Genomic DNA, 17,181 nt, shown 5'->3' on the forward strand with positions numbered 1-17,181 from the left:
CCTCCTGGATCCGACTTCTGTATACTGGCGCTGAGTGTGTCGTTAAGGTTAACGGATCCCTGAAGGTGCTCTTCTCATTGGGGGTGGAGTGAATCAAGGTTGCCCCTTATCTAACCAACTTTATTCCATTTGAGTGGAGCCTTTCCCATGCCTCATGCTGAGGAGGTTTTTGGGACAGATTCTGCGCAGTCTGTGCATTTAGGCTTACACTGATGACATGCTCCTCATGTTCATGGACCCCACTGACCTGCAGAGGGTGCGAGTGTGCCAGGCTCCGTGCACCGTCGTCTGCCACAATCAACTTGGCCAAGTGTTCTGGAATCCTGGTCTGTCCATGGCAAACTCCCAGTGGAGTTCAGGCCTTTCACCTGGACCATAACCAGCATCCTCTACTTGGGAATCCATCTGTGCCCGGCTGAGGGATCCTGGCCGGCTAACTGGCAGAAGCTGGAGGCCAAGGCCACCACTCACTTGAAATGCTGGACAAGATGGTTCCGAGTGCTGGCTTGCAGGCGTCGTAATAAACCAGCTGATTGTCTCCATGCTGTGGTGTCGGCTGGTCACTTTGACCCCTCCACTGACTTTGTCACAAGAATTTAGAGAATGCTTGTAGAGTTCTTCTGGGACAAGCGACTGAGGTTCTGCGTCTCACTCTTAGGGAGGGTGGTCAGGCATTGGTGTGCTTCACAACCAGGTGGCAATCTTGATCTGCAGTCAAATGCTCTACCACTGAACTATAGGGTAACGTAGCAATGATACAATGTATCATCATTCCTCTTATCTTGATTTGGTTTTTTGATCTCTGCTTGCTACTGAAGTGGGCGGCATGGTAGCACAGTGGGTTGCACTGTTTCTTCACAGCTCGAGAGTCCCAGGTTTGATTCTCGGCTTGGGTCACTCTCTGTGTGGAGTCTGCATGCTCTCCCCGTGTCTGCGTGGGTTTACTCCAGATGCACTGGTTTCCTCCCCAAGCCCCGGAAGGCGAGCTGTTATGTAATTCAGACATTCTGAATTCTCCCTCTGTGTACCCGAACAGGCGCGGAATGTGGCGACTAGGGGCTTTTCACAGTAACTTCATTGAAGTATTAATGTAAGCCTTCTTGTGACACTAAAGATTATTATTATTATTATTATTATTAAGGAAAACAAACCAAAATTAGAATGAGGGCAATAAGGAGGATTGTGTGGGAAGAGAACAGCACTCGACACTTTAAGAACTTACAAGCAGTTATTGGATAGGCACATGGAGCACACTAGAATGACAGGGAGTGGGATAGCTTGATATTGGTTTCGGACAATGCTCGGCACAACATCGAGGGCCGAAGGGGCTGTTCTGTGCTGCACGATTCTATGTTCTATGATTAGTTTTCGAATCTCAGTGGCATTAATGAATGGATATCAGAAGTTTTCATTGCACATTATTTTGTAAGTGTTCACTCCCACATTATCTTCCCCTTGATCTGACCAATCTCCCGGGATTTCTGCCAAGGTACACGGAGAGCGAAAGAGCTGGGAAATGGGACATTTTGTCGATCGGCAGCTGGCTTACAAACTGAGCACTGACCACATAATGGGGGAAGCGGAATGTTGGAAACGGTGAAAGGAATTATCAAGAGCCCAAAACCCTGTGGTAGCGTGGCCGAGCGGTCTAAGGCGCTGGATTTAGGCTCCAGTCTCTACGGAGGCGTGGGTTCGAATCCCACCGCTGCCAGCCTGTTGCTGATTTGCATTTCAGTCACTTGAGCAAATCCTTTTAATCGGTTCTGGACAGTATTTGGGGGAGGGAGAAATAAAGGCAATATAAATTACAGCGTAACCATTCTCTGATTTTAGATGAATTACATTAGCACATTTATGTCGGCTGAATCGTGGGCGAGTGGTTAAGGTGATAGAGGCGATCACCGCGAGATTTCAAATCCTGCCGGCTCCGCTGCCCAGGATTACTTCATCTTCTCAGAGCAAACAGTGATGCAAACAGTGATAACACACTGAGTGATTTTCCTGATTCACTTACTCGTTCGATCATTTCCGTTCATCAGCAAACCGTCACCGAATATCCAGTGAGAATTGGAACACAACTGAGCCCAATTTGCTTTGTCTCTGCTCAAGACCTCTGTCACTCTCAGTACATATGTCTGTGAGTGTTCATGTGTGTCAATTGGTTCAATCACCCGAAGAGATGAACACATCTCTACCATCACTTACTTCATCAATTTTCACGATAAATGATACAGAAAATATAAACAGGTTTGAAAGTTGCGAGAAGAAATTTGTGTGTTTTTTTAGTTCTGACAACTTATTGATTCAGTGGCCATTTGCCATGCAGTGGAGGATGATTGAAATTTCACTGAGCAACATCTAACAGACAATGGATCCACCCGGTGTCATGGTGGGTCTCTACGGATATCTCGATATCTGCAATCACACAATCAATTTATATCGGTTCTTTTGAACTTAATATTTCTAATAGGTTAGATGTTATGCCCATGTTTCATTAAATTTATCTCATTTTATTTGAAATGAATATTAATAAACTTATTTGCGCAGAAACGTACTGAATAAAGGCAGGACTGGCAAACTTCGGCCAATATTTGTGTCAAAATGACACAAAGCAGAACTACGTCGGGAATGTAAGTAGAAACAGGAATAGAGGGTACTACCTGGCCTGGGGTAATGTCGAACTTTCACCCTTTCAGTTGGCAGTTAAATTTGCTGAACAAGTTTAATGCATAATCATCCCAGCTGTTTGGATACAATCCTTTTACTGGCTTGCTTCAATTCCCCGTCTCGGTGTTGAGCACAGCATTGTTAACTCACAGCCAGTTAAAAGGTTAAATATGAATCATATTGGAGTCGAAACCTTAAGTCTGTTGAGAATTTCCATCACTTTCTGTTTTTATTACAACATGAATTACTGGCTCTATCATACACGTGTACACAAGACATAGCAGCAGGAGAAGACCACGAGAGCCTGCTCCGCCATTCAATACTACCACCGCTGATCTTGGATTTTAACTCCATTTTCCCACCTGCTCCCCATATCCATCAATTCTCTGCAGGCTGTTTATCGGAACCTGAAATGTGTTCAATGATGGAGCATCCACAACAGTCTGGGGTAAAGATTTCCAAAGACAACCCTTTGAGTGAAGTAATTTCTCTCTCAATCCTAAATTTTCAGCCTTATCCTGATATTCTGCCCCCGTGTTTTAGATTACCCGACCAGAGGGACAGCATGGTGATGCAGTGGTTAGCACTGCTGCCTCACGACGCCGAGGCCCTAGGTTCGATCCTGGCTCTGGGTTACTGTACGTGTGGAGTTTGCATGTTCTCCCCGTGTTTGCATGTCCTAAAATGAGAGACTGATTTTGTTTTATTTCTGGCCTGTCAGGAGGTCAGCTGCACTTGTCCCCATAGTATTGATTTGGCTAGTCCAGTTTAGTTCCATAGAATCCCGACAGTCGAGGGACTTCTGGTAGCCGCTTTGAGGTGAACCGTCTCACATGTACCAGTCTCCCCGGACAGGCGCCGGGATGTGGCGACTAGGGGCTTTTCACAGTAACTTCATTGAAGCCTACTCGTGACAATAAGCGATTTTCATTTTCATGAGCTCACTCCGCCTGGGGTTTTGTTTTTGGCTCTTTCTTCCTGTTTAACGGGTGATTGTGGGGAAGAAAAGTGGTACAGTTCATCAGTTTTTTGATCCCCTCAACAGTGATGTCTGGAGGGTATAGTACAAGGAATAACCCGAGAAAGAGATTTTCGTCCGACTCAGAAGGTCCTCGAGCCTCAGAAGGGGAGAAAAAATGTCGGAGTCCTTTGTGATGTGGTTGCTCTCTCAGCGGATGATCAGGAAGTTGGTGGACTTCTTAATGAGGGAGTTCAGGAAACTCGCAAGCGGTGGCTGTGGGTATGACAAAGGTCCTGCACCATTCATGAAATTTGGACAGGGTGGAACAGCGGCGGGAGGTACAGGAAATGGTGATTAGGAAGCTGGAGGAGGCGCTCATGGATCATCGCGATTGGATTGTCTCTTTGGAGGCCGAAGTGGCATTGCTGACGGAGGGGCAGAAGGTATTAAATGTCAAGGTCGATGACATGGAGAATTGCTCCGGTTGCCGGAATTTATGCATTGTTGGGCTGCCAGAGAGCCTCACAGGTACAAGTCCAACTGAGTGTGTGTCGAGGATGTTTGAAAAGTTGAAGCGGGAGGGGTTCATTCCAAATCCTCCTGTAGTGGACCAGGCCAACCGATAATTGAGGCAGGAGCCCAGATCGGGGGAGTCACCACGGGCGATTGTAGCGCGATTTCACAGGTACTTGAAATGAAATTAAATGAAAATTGCTTATTGCCACGAGTAGGCTTCAGTTAAGTTACTGTGAAAAGCCCCTAGTCGCCACATTTAGGCGCCTGTTCGGGGAGGCTTGTACGGGAATCCAACCGTGCTGCTGGCCTGCTTGGTCTGCTTTAAAAGCCAGCTATTTAGCCCTGTGAGCTAAACGAGCTCAATGAGCTAAAGGAGTGGGTCTAGAGATGTGCAAAGGACACTGAAGAATGTAGATGGGAGGGCTATCCCATCAGGATATGTCAGGGCATTAGGGCAGAGCTGGCAAGAAGGCGGATAGAGTTCAATAAGACCATGAGGCACCCTACAAGGGCAATGTGCAATTTTGGGTGGCGTACCTGGCTCATCTTCGGGTTATCTTCGGGGACAAGGACTATTATCAGAGAACGTAAATGACTTTGCAAAGAAACATGAACTGGGGGTGAAGGGACGGGGGGAGGAGGGACTGAAGTCGGAGCTGTTGATTACACCTGTGTTTTTCCATATCTCTGTTTTTTCTCTTTTTCTGAGCGATAGTTGCAATGTGGAGAAGGCTGTATGGTTGACAAGGGGCCTGTTGGTGAGAGTTGTACCTGGGTGAATTGGGGGTCGTTTACTGTATTGTTGGAAATGTTTAGAGGAGGGGTGTTGGGTGTGCGTTTCTGTTTTCTTCCTACAATGTTTGATATTAAAGTTGAGTATGGATAGGGGGGCTGTTAGCTGATCCGTTGTGTATATGACTTCGATTTTTTCCCAGGTGAGGCTCATGCTGCTTGGCAGTTATCTTTTTTCTTAAGAATTTTAGAGTACCCAATTATTTTTTCCCAATGAAATGAAATAAAAATGAAAATCGCTTATTGCCACAAGTAGGCTTCAAATGAAGTTACTGTGAAAAGCCCCTAGTCGCCACATTCCGGCGCCTGTTCGGGGAGGCTGTTACGGGAATCGAACTGCTTTCAAAGCCAGCGATTTAGCCCTGTGCTAAACAGCAATTTACTGTGGCCAATTCACCTGCCCTGCACATAATAAGAATAATAACTTATTGTCACCAGTAAGCTTCAGTGAAGTTACTGAATAAGATTGTGGGAATGGGACCCACCCAGACACGGAGAGAATGTACAAACTGCACCCAGGGCCAGCATCGAATGCGGGTTCTCGGTGTCGTGAGACAGCAGTACTATTCACTACGCCACCATGCCACCCAACCCTGCTAGCTGTTATGAACAGAAGTGGAGCGGGGGAGATGGCAGCAGCTGGTTACCTGGGCGGGGTGGGGGGCGGTGCGAGGGGGAGGCGGGTCTTTTGTTTTTTAAGGTACCAAGCCTAGGTTTGTTGGTTTTGCTTTGTCTGTGGTGGTGGGATGGGGCCCTTTGGATTTTGCTGCGTTGTTTGTTTAGTGTTTGGGCAGGTGGGACTGGGATGCAGAGAGGTTGGGATAGGGTTAGTCTGCTGTCGATGAACATTCCTTTGTTGTATGCATCTAAAAGTGGTGCACAGGGCACACTTAACCAGAACAAGAATGAACGGGTTCTACCCGGAGGTGGAGGACAAATGTGAATGGTGCCAGGGAAGCCCGGCCAACCAGACTCACATGTTCTGACCTTGCCCCAGGCTTGTCAGTTACAGGATGACCTTCTTTGAGGCCATGTCCAAGGTTTTGAGGGTGAGGGTGGCGCATGCCCACTAGTGGCTGTATTTGGGGTTACAGATCAGCCAGCGCTCTTTCTGGGGGAGGGGCAGCCACCGTGTCCTTCGCCTCCCTCAGAGGACAGAAGGTGGGGGGGGGGGGGGGGGGCGGTGGGGGAGAGAAACAGACAACGAAAAAAGAGAGGAAGGGAAGGGAGGGAGGAAGGAATAGGCTTATCTTAAGGGGACACAACCATATATCTGCACCACCTGAATTCATGTGTCTCCCTTTGGTATCTGTTTCGTCTTTGCCCTCTGCTGTTTTTTCCTTTTCTCTAATATCGCACTCTGTAACATCCCTTTTTCATGTTGATATTGTACACTCTGTTTGTTATCAACGAAATTCTCTTCAACAAGAACACTTTAAAAAAGGTTTGTTTGTTTTGGATTTGGTTGATGGGAATAGTGGCAGTCATAGAACAGTACAGCACAGAACAGGCCCTTCGGCCCGCAATGTTGTGCCGAGCCATGATCACCCTCGTCAAATCCACGTATCCACCCTATACCCGTAACCCAACAACCCCCCCCTTAACCTTACTTTTATTAGGACACTACGGGCAATTTAGCATGGCCAATCCACCTAACCCGCACATCTTTGGACTGTGGGAGGAAACCGGAGCACCCGGAGGAAACCCACGCACACAGGGGGAGGACGTGCAGACTCCACACAGACAGTGACCCAGCCGGGAATCAAACCTGGGACCCTGGAGCTGTGAAGCATTTATGCTAACCACCATGCTACCCTGCTGCCCCAAATCTTGGGTGAGCCTGGATCCTGTTGGATTACATGGGGGAACGGGTGATATGGTTTATCCATGGAAAGAGGTGGGGGGGGGGGGGGGGGGTCCAGAAGCCCCCTGTTAGGTTGATTACATGGAATGTGAGGGGATTAAATGGACCAGTTAAAGTTGTTGGTGTTTGCCCACCTTAAAATTTGGAAAGCAGACATAATTGTTTTTATCAGGAGACCCATTAATGAATCAGGGATCACACAAGGCTGCGGAAAGCATGGGTGGGGCAAGTGCTTCATTCAAGATTTGGTGTTCGTACATGGGGGGCCACAATGCTGATCAATAGGAGAATGACCTTTTCAGTGGCTAATATTTTGGTGGATTCAAGAGGGAAGTACGTACTTGTTTGTGGGGTTTTAATGGGAGAGCCAGTGGTTTTTGTCAATGTGTATGCACCAAATTGGGATGACACAGAATTTATTAAGAACGTGCTAGCATCTATTCCCGATATTAATCCGCATTGGTTAATTATGGGGTGGATCCTCATGTTTGAACTTGGTTTCCTTTGTGTATTTCTTTTTAAACTTGGCCTTTATAACTTGTGTGTTATAAAGGCAAAGGGGATCAGGGGTTATGGGGAGAAGGCAGGAGAATGGGGATGAGCCATGATTAATCAGCCATGATTAAATCGCAGAGCAGACTCGATGGGCCGAGTGGTCTAATTCTACCTATATGTCTTATGGTTTGGCTGGACAGTTGCTGGGATTTGTACCTTTCAGGTGGATTTCAATCTTTAATTTTAAAACCAAGGAATCCCTGATGGCATGTTGGCGCAGTGGTTAGCACTGCTGCCTCACAGTGCCGAGGACCCGGATTCGACCGGTACATCGACAAACAGTGATTTGTTATGGTGTGGAACAAGGGGCTAAACAAAGCAAATAGATGAGCATGAGCAGCATAGCGCGTCATGAATAGTGTTCTTAAAGGTAACAGATCAGTCCGAGGGGGAGTCGTTGAGGAGTCTTGACGCAGTGGGGAAGAAGCTGTTCCTATGTCTGGATGTGCAGGTCTTCAGACTACTGTATCCTCTGCCTGATGGAAGAGTCTGGAAGAGGGAAAAGCCTGGGTGTGAGGGGTCTCTGACAATGCTGTCTGCCTTTCTGAGGCAGCAGGATGTGTATACAGAATCAATGAGGGTGGCAAGCTTGTGTGATGCGTTGGGCTGAGTTCACCACACTCTGCAGTTTCTTGCGATCTTGGACCAAGCAGTTGCCCTACCAAGCTGTGATACTGTTGGATAGGATGCTGTCTATAGCACATCTGTAGACGTTTGTGAGAGTCGATGCAGACATGCCAAATAGACACTGTTGTGCTTTCTTGTCTGTTGCATCAACATGAAGGGACCAGGACAGACTGTTTTTGATGGTGACCCCCAGGAACTTAAAGCTATCGACCATCTCCACTTCGGAGCCTTTGATGCAGACAGGAGTGTGTGATGTGTGACGCTTCCTCAAGTCGATGATCAGTTCCTTAGTCTTTCCAACATTTAAAGAGAGGTTATTTTCGGTACACCATGCAACCAAGTGATTTATCTCCCTTCTGTAATCTGTGTCTGTGTGGAGTCTGCACGTTCTCACTGTGTCTGCATGGGTTTCCTCCAAATGCTCCAGTTTCCTCCCAAAAGTGCCGAATGATGTGCTTGTTAGGTGAATTGTACATTCTGAATTCACCCTCTGTGTACCCGAAAAGGCGCCATGATAGATTTTCACAGTAACTTCACTGCAGTGTTAATGTAAGTCTACTTTGTGACACTAAAAACATTATTAATATCCTCATATGCAGACCCCATACAACTACCACACTTAAAATTAAACCAAGTAGCAACATAAAACAACATCAGCAATTTACATGGCTCCCAAACCGGGAGCAGCACATAGTCACAAACACAGGTCACCAATAGTTCACAAGGTATCCTGACATGACCTGATGTGCACAACCGAATTGAGCCGTTGCCCGTGCTCTCCTGCAGCATAGCAGAAGATCACCTGACACCTCCAAGTCCAAAGTCCGTGGCATGGGAACTGTAGTAATCCACGGGAGGCAGGAGTTCCGTCACCACACCAATATTTATTTACAATAACGATATTACAGGGGTAGCTACAAACAGTGCTGCTAGCAGTCCAGTCAACTTAAGACTGCTCACAAAGCCTACACAGGTGATTATATGGGCCCCCTCAATGAGCTATCGTTGAGGGAGCTCATACTCCAATTGGCCAACCAATAAAGCCAATTGGAGTTCATTACAGGAACAAAGGAGGCAGCAGCAATCAATCCATCTGCTAAGTATTTCCAACATGTTCCGCTTCGAAAGGGGAGTTGCAGCATCTCCAGAATGTTGTTTTTGGGTCACACTGGATGAGTGTTCCCCAACACATCTGCCCCTCCCTTTCTTCCTTCCTTCACTCCTTCGTCTCCACACAGCCAGGTAGATAAGGCAAGAAACACATGCTAGGCAGCAGACAGACAGAAGAGCAGCAGAACCTTGCACCAAGCCCAAAAGCTAGAAAACAGTCCAAACAGGACTAACAGGGTCTGAAATTGATGCCTCGAGCTTGAACTCGAGGGCAGCGCTTCAAGGGCATCACGGTAGCACAGTGGTTAGCACTGTTGCTTCACAGCTCCATGGTCCCAGGTTCGATTCCTGGCTTGGGTCACTGTCTGTGCGGAGTCTGCACTTTCTCATGTGACCAAAAGGACTATCTTAAAGGAAGAAAGTGAAGTAGAGAGGTTTAAGGAGGAAATTACAGAGCTTGTCTGGGGGTGGGTTTGCTCCAGGTGCTCCGGTTTCCTCCCACAGTCCAAGATGTCCAAAGGGGCTGGTTTAGCTCACAGGGCTAAATCGCTGGCTTTTAAAGCAGACCAAGCAGGCCAGCAGCACGGTTCGATTCCCGTACCAGCCTCCCCGGACAGGCGCCGGAATGTGGCGACTAGGGGCTTTTCACAGTAACTTCATTGAAGCCTACTCGTGACAATAAGCGATTTTCATTTCAGATGTGTGGGTTAGGTGGATTCACCCTGCTAAATTGCCCTTAGTGTCCAAGAAGGTTGGGTGGGGTTACTGGGTTTGGGGACAGGGTGTGGGCTTGGGTAGAGCACACTTTCAAAGGGCCAGTGCAGACTCGATGGGCCGAATAGCCTCCTTCTGCATTGTAATTCTGTGATTAAACTCCCAAACAGAAAATCAGACTGACTCTGTGGCCGCTCTCACCATTTTAACCCGTCACAATGCGCGGCTGATTGACGCAGCTCCGGACCAATAGGAAGAGAGGGGTCCGGTCTGGATGAACGGCAGGTCCTCCAACCAATCGGAGTGAATGAGGGACAATGCCGGGCTGGGAGTGAAGCATGCGCAGTGAGAGTAATAGCGATGGAGAGTCGTTGATGCAATGAGCAATGGGTATGTGGATTAAAAAGGCATAAAGAAGGAACCATGGATCCGGCGGGGTAGCAGAGAGGTCTTGCGAGTTTGTTGTTTAAACTGCAAACCCCGAAAACGAACTTCCCCGTCCCCCGGTTGCACTGAGCGTAACTGCAGGTTTTTCATGGTTACAGAGCCGAGTTACCGGCTGCCATGTTTCCAGCGGACAATGTGCAAGCTGGGCGTTTGCGTAAGCGCCGTCTTTCTGAGGGGCAATGGACTACAGAGCGAATGTGCAGTCTCCATGTTATTTGAGGGCAATGTTCTTCAATCTCTTCAAAGACAGAGTAAGGCAGAACAACGACATATTTCAAGTCAACGTACCTTTGACAATGTACCTTTAACTTAATGAAAATTTCCAAGTCATAGGACTTGGGGCAGCACGGTGGTACAGTGGTTAGCACTGCTGCCTCACTGCTCCAGGGACCCGGGTTCAATTCCGGCCTCAGGTGACTGTCTATTTGGTGTTTGCACTTTCTCCCCGTATCTGAAATGAAAATGAAAAATGAAAATCGCTTATTGTCACGAGTAGGCTTCAATAAAGTTACTGTGAAAAGCCCCTAGTTGCCACATTCCGGCGCCTGTCTGGGAAGGCTGGTATGGGAATTGAACCGTGCTGCTGGCCTGCTTGCTCTGCTTTAAAAGCCAGCGATTTAGAGCTAAACCAGCCCCTAATCTGCGTGGGGTTCCTCCAGGGGTTCCTCCAAGGGGTAGCATGGTGGTTAGCATAAATGCTTCACAGCTCCAGGGTCCCAGGTTCGATTCCCGGCTGGGTCACTGTCTGTGTGGAGTCTGCACGTCCTCCCCCTGTGTGCGTGGGTTTCCTCCGGGTGCTCCGGTTTCCTCCCACAGTCCAAAGATGTGCGGGTTACGTGGATTGGCCATGCTAAATTGCCCGTAGTGTCCTAATAAAAGTAAGGTTGTTGGGTTACGGGTATAGGGTGGATACGTGGGTTTGACTAGGGTGATCATGGCTCGGCACAACATTGAGGGCCGAAGGGCCTGTCCTGTGCTGTACTGTTCTATGTTCTAGGTGCTCCGGTTTCCTCCCACAGCCCAAAGATGTACAGGTTAGGTGGATTGGCTGTGCTAAATTGCCCTCAGTATCCAAAAAGGTTTGGTGGAGTTACGGGGCTGAAGTCGGGTGCTCTTTCCAAGGGCCACTGCAGATTCAATGGCCTCCTTCTGCACTGTAAATTCTGTGATTTTGCAGAAACTTTAAAAACATTTGACAGTGAGCCACATAAGGAGATATTGGGGCATGTGATCTTGCAGGACAATCTTAGAGGAAGAAAGTGGGTAGGGAGGTTCAAGGAGGAAATTCCAGAGCTTGTGGCCCAGGCAAATAAAAGAACACTCACCAATCGTAGAGTGATTAAAATCAGGAAATTTCAAGAGGCAGAAGAGTGTAGAGATCTTTGAGGGTGTGTGGCTGGAGGAGATTACAGAGATAGGGATAGTCAAAATCATGGAGGGAAAACAAGGATGAGAATTTTAAAATTTCAATACTTCTTAACCAGAAACCTTTGTCAGTCAGTGAACATAGGGTGATGGATGAACAAAACCTGGTGTGAGTGAACACATGGACAGCAGTTTTGGATGACTTCAACAATACAGGAAGGTAGAATGTGGGAGGCCAGCCAGGAGTGTGTTAGGATAGTTCAGTCTGAGGTAACAAAGGAATGGATGAGAGTTTCAGCAACAGTTGAGCTGAGACTGGGGAGACTCAGGCGATGTTACTGAGGTGATGATGTGATATGGAATTTCAGGCTCATCCTCAGGTCAGTTGTGACGCCAATATTGTGAATAATTTGTTTCAGCATCACATGTTTCCCAGAGGGATAAATCTTTATTGTCACAAGTAGGCTCATATTAACACTGCAATGAAGTGACTGTGAAAAGCCCCCAATTGCCACATTCCAGCACCTGTTTGGGCATATAGAGGGAGAATTCAGAATGTCCAATTACCTAACAAGCACATCTTTCAGGACTTGTGTTAGGAAACCAGAGCACCTGGAGTAAACCTACGCAGACACGGGGAGAACATGCAGACTCCACACAGTGACCAAAGCCAGGAATCAAACCTGGGACCTTGAAGCGGTGAAGCTACAGTTCAACCCACTGTGCTACTGTTCTGCCCACGGATGGAGTCAGTGGCTAGAGAGTAGCGTTTGTAGTGGGGGCTGAAGACAAGGCGTTCAGTCATCCTAATACATAAGTAGAGAAAATGTCTCCTTCGACAGTACTTGATTTCAGACAAGTCAGACAATGTGACCAGTTACCCTAATCCTTCTAGGGAGTGCGGGAGGGGGTATTGGGTGATTCCATCAAGGGTTTTATTGTGTTATAGATATATGAAATCTCTGTCCTTCACTTCCATGCTCACTTTTTTCTTGTGCTGGCCACCCACATTACCAGATTCATTCAACTCAATTTCACAATCTGTGGCTTCTCTCTTACACCCTTATTTCTGTTTCAAATCAGTTTCACAGTGGAGGATTTGCAGTTGGTAAACTGAAACCTGACAACACGGCTGGATCTGACGGGGTCGCCCAATTGACCATAATCTGAATATCATAAGTATTTGAACATGGAAGGAAAAACTACTGTTCGTTGTGTGGAGAAACCGTACATGTGTTCTGTGTGTGGGCAAGGCTTCAACCAATCGTCTGGTCGGTCAGAACATAAATGCAGTCACACTGAAGAGAAACGGTGGAAATGTACAGATTGTGGGAAGAGATTCAAGTACCCATCTGACCTGGAAAAGCATCAACGTAGTCATTCTGGCGAGAGGCCGTTCAGTTGCTCTGAGTGTGAGAAGGGATTCACTCAATTATCCCACCTGCTGAGACACCAACGGGTTCATAGTGGTGAGAGACCTTTTCAGTGTCCAGACTGTGGGAAGTGCTATAAAAGTTCTGGGGAACTGATCTCCCATCAACGTATTCACACTGACGAGAGACCATTCAAGTGCTCTCATTGTGGGTCTGGGTTCAGGCAATCATCTCAATTCACTGTGCATCAGCGAATTCATACCGGGGAGAGACCGTTCACCTGCTCCCTGTGTGGTACGGGATTTACTGAGTTGTCCAACTTGCAGAGGCACCAGAGAAGTCACACTGGGGAGAGACCATTCACTTGCTCCGAGTGTGGGAAAGGATTCACTCGGTCGTCCAACCTGCTGAAACACCAACGAGTTCACACTGGGGAGAGACCATTCACCTGCCCCAAGTGTGGGAAGAGATTTACTCAGTCATCTCAGCTGCTGTCACACAAGCGAGTTCACACTGATGAGAGACCTTTTAAATGTCCAGATTGTGGAAAGTGCTGTAAAGGTTCCAGGGAACTGATGTCCCATCAACGTGTTCACACCGACGAGAGACCGTACATGTGCAACTACTGTGGGAGTGGGTTTAAGACTTCCTCTGCCCTCACTGTACACCAGCGCACTCACACTGATGAGAGACCATTCAAGTGTTCTCACTGTGGGATTGGGTTCAGGCAATCGGGTGACCTCACTGTACACCAGCGAACTCACACAGGGGAGAGGCCGTTCACCTGTTCAGATTGTGGGAAGGGATTCATTCAGTTATCCACCCTGCTGAGACACCAGCAAGTTCACAACAAGGACAGTGCATTCAACTGCTCTGAGTGTGGGAAGGGATTCACTCAGTCACGATATCTGCTGAGACACCAGCGACTTCACACTGATGAGAGACCTTTTACCTGCTCCCAGTGTGGGAAGGGATTCACTCAGTCATCCACCCTGCTGAGACACCAGCGAGTTCACAGCGATGTGAAACCTTTTAAATGCCCTGACTGCGGTAGGAGCTATAAAAGTGCCGGGAACCTGACAACCCATCAACGTGCGCACACTGCGACAGAGACAATGGCATGATGGTGAAAGCACTGGACTATAAACCCAGTGGCCCCGGGCAATGGGGACAAGAGTTCAAATTCCATGAAAGTTTGGAGGATTTAAATTAAATTAATAAAATCTGATTCACTGATGTCCTTTCGGGGAAAACCTATCATTCATACCTGGTCTGGCTTACTCCTGACTCCAGACCCACAGCAATGTGGTTGACTTTAACGGAGGTCGGTGTCGTAGTAATCCAGACAGCCAGGGTAATACTCTGGAATTTCATAAAAACGTGGTAAGAAAAGTCTCACGACTATGGAACCATTGTTGATTAGCATTAAAACCCATCTGGTTCACTGAAGTCCTGAAGGGAATAATCTATTCTTAGACAGTCTGTGCTACATGTGACTCCGGACCCATAACAATGCAATTGACTCTTAATTGACGTCTGAAATGGCGCGCAAACCACTCAGTTCAAGAGAAATTGAGTCTTGCACAATAATAGCTGAACTTTACAGTGGCATCTACATCTCCTAAGGAACGAAAAAATACTGACAAGGGACCATTCAGGTGCTGGGACTGTAGGACTGGGTTCAGAGATCATCTGACCTCACTAAACATCAGCCAGTTCACCCTGGCTATAGATCATTCACCTGCTCCGAATGTGGGAATTCACTTGCTCATCCAATTCACTGAGACACCAGCAGGTACACAAATGTGTACAGTAATTGTATTTTGCTGTTGTTTTTGATAGGCTGTCCCTCTCCCCTGTCCCCTCAATCTCACCTTCAACAATAAGCTTCTTTGTCACTAAGATTGAGAAAATGCGATCAGCTGTCTCTGCTGTTTCTGTCCCTGCTATTAGCCCACTGGACCAAACCGTCTCCAAACTCACACCTACCCCGAGTCCTGAATTCCCATATTTCTCCAACCAGCCTCCACACACACACATACACACACAGCGAGTTCAGACTGGAGTGAGAGGGGTTAAATGCTAAGACTGTGATAAGAGGTTTAAAAACCCACATTCATTCATGGTTCACCAGCACCTTCACTCCAGTTCCATTTCATTCATCTACTCTCATTGCAGGAAGAAGTTCAGGCAATTGTCCATCCTGCTGTAACATCAGTGAGTTCACACTGGGGAGAGGCCATTCATCTGCTCCATGTCATAGAGTCATAGTGTGGGAAGGGATTCACTGATTCATCCAATCCGTTGATATCAGCCAGTTCACACTGATGGGAGATCTTTTAAATGTCTGGATTGTGGGAAGTGTTGTCAATGTTCTGTGGAGCTGACGTATATCAACATATTGTGGGCAGGTTGTTTCCACTGGCGGGTGACAGCAGAACTAGGGGGCATAGCCTCAAAATAAGGGGAAGTAGATTTAGAACTGAGTTTAGGAGGAACTTCTTCACCCAAAGGGTTGTGAATCTATGGAATTCCTTGCCCAGTGAAGCAGTTGAGGCTCCTTCATTACGTGTTTTTAAGGTAAAGATAGATAGTTTTTTTGTAGAATAAAGGGATTAAGGGTTATGGTGTTCGGGCCGGAAAGTGGAGCTGAGTCCACAAAAGATCAGCCATGATCTAATTGAATGGCGGAGCAGGCTCGAGGGGCCAGATGGCCTACTCCTGCTCCTAGTTCTTATGTTCTTATATTCACATTGACGGAGCTGCGCTGTAGCAAAGTGGTTAGCACTGATGCCTCCACTATCCATGTGGAGTTTGCACATTCTCCCTGTGTGCAGCATAGGTGGATTGGCCACACTAAATTGGCCCTTAATTGGGAAAAAAAAATTGGGTACTCTAAATTAATTTAAAAAAATAGTTTTCAAAAACATTCACATTGCCAAGTTCTATAATTGTGGGTCTGGGTTCAGCTGAACCTGTGAACTTAAGTGTCCACTAACGCACTCACATTGTTCCATGTGTGGGAAGAGATTCACTCCGGTCATCTAACCACAATACATATCAACTTGTTCACACTGATAAGGATCCTCAAAGTTCTGTCAGTGACCAGTGATTAAAACTAAATGAAATGAAATGAAAATCGCTTATTGTCACGAGTAGGCTTCAATGAAGTTACTGTGAAAAGCCCCTAGTCGCCACATTCCAGTGCCTGTCCGGGGAGGCTGGTACGGGAATTGAACCGTGCTGCTGGCCTGCTTGGATCTGCTGACAGAAAAATACATTCCCACTGTTGGGAGGCTGTTATCTGCTCTGCGTATGGGCAGATATTCATTCAGTCATCTCACCCTCTGAGACACCAGTGAGTTCACAATTAACTGCAGGGATTGGATTTTGCTGTTCCAGCTGCTGTTGGTCACATCCAAGACTGACCCATGTTTATTCAGACAGCTAGATTTGTTTCTGCTGTTGTTAATAATTGCTGTAACTGGGCTGGAGTTTAATATTCTGGATCATTGGGAAATAATGAGCTTTGTTTGAAACATATTGTAGATTTTTGTCTTTCCCACCTGAGTGTTTGACATCAGCTGGCTGCAGCTCAGAAAGGAAATCTGGGGGAAGGAACAGAAATCAGCCTGGTCACACTGAGAGGGACAAACAGCACTTGATCTTTCTTCTGTCTCTTCACCCTGTGTGGGTTAACCCTGAGATGTGTACGAAATGTGTCCCAGCCACACTCTGCCATGGCTCAGAGCTCCAAGACATGGAACAGAAGACTCCATTACAGCTGTGTTAACAAATATGAAGAAAAATGGTGAATGCTATAAACGGGTGTTGTCGAATCAGAGATTGATGTCAAACTGTGACCTGTTCCTGACTGAGAGTGAAATGGCAGGTTTAAGTTTCCAGTCTGACAATGACTGGTAATTATTCTGTGAAAATTTAATTTGTTTGTGACTATCCTGAGCTTTAAGACAGGTGTTATGCATTTAAAATAAACCTGTTTAAAATATATCAGTTACAGTCAGCATAGTTTAGTAGATGGATGAGTTCCCAGGAGCCTGGGACAATTATACAACAGACATTTGATCTCCAGACAAAAACGATCTTGCAGCAAATTTCCAGCTATTCCCTGTTTATTTATTCTGAGTGTCTGGGGTGGTGGAGTGGTGGTGGTGGAGTGGTGGTGGGGG

At 47.0% G+C, this 17,181-nt stretch overlaps 1 protein-coding gene and 1 non-coding gene across 3 annotated transcripts; both read left to right on the top strand.

Annotated features, from left to right (window-relative positions):
* Nucleotides 1–1,629: 1,629 nt before the first annotated feature.
* Nucleotides 1,630–1,711, top strand: trnal-uag. The gene has a single exon. It is a non-coding gene; the product is annotated as a tRNA-Leu (tRNA).
* Nucleotides 1,712–10,107: 8,396 nt separating this feature from the next.
* On the top strand, nucleotides 10,108–14,440 carry LOC119951994 (zinc finger protein OZF-like). 2 transcript variants are annotated; one of them, XM_038775445.1, is made up of 2 exons: nucleotides 10,108–10,196; nucleotides 12,702–14,440. In XM_038775445.1, exon 2 carries the CDS (start codon nucleotides 12,808–12,810, stop codon nucleotides 14,113–14,115), a length of 1,308 nt encoding a protein of 435 aa, XP_038631373.1. In that variant the 5' UTR covers nucleotides 10,108–10,196; nucleotides 12,702–12,807; the 3' UTR covers nucleotides 14,116–14,440. The 2 variants fall into 2 exon arrangements, with proteins under 2 accessions (XP_038631373.1, XP_038631372.1); XM_038775444.1 differs by having other exon boundaries at nucleotides 10,160–10,504.
* The last annotated feature ends 2,741 nt before the right edge of the window (nucleotides 14,441–17,181 follow it).

The sequence above is a fragment of the Scyliorhinus canicula genome, chromosome 17 (assembly GCF_902713615.1).
Source record: "Scyliorhinus canicula chromosome 17, sScyCan1.1, whole genome shotgun sequence".
In the NCBI taxonomy this organism is placed as follows: domain Eukaryota; kingdom Metazoa; phylum Chordata; class Chondrichthyes; order Carcharhiniformes; family Scyliorhinidae; genus Scyliorhinus; species Scyliorhinus canicula.

Coding starts and splice junctions, on each gene's coding strand:
- LOC119951994 (XM_038775445.1), top strand. CDS start 12,808: ATGGAAGGAAAAACTACTGTTCGTTGTGTGGAGAAACCGTACATGTGT.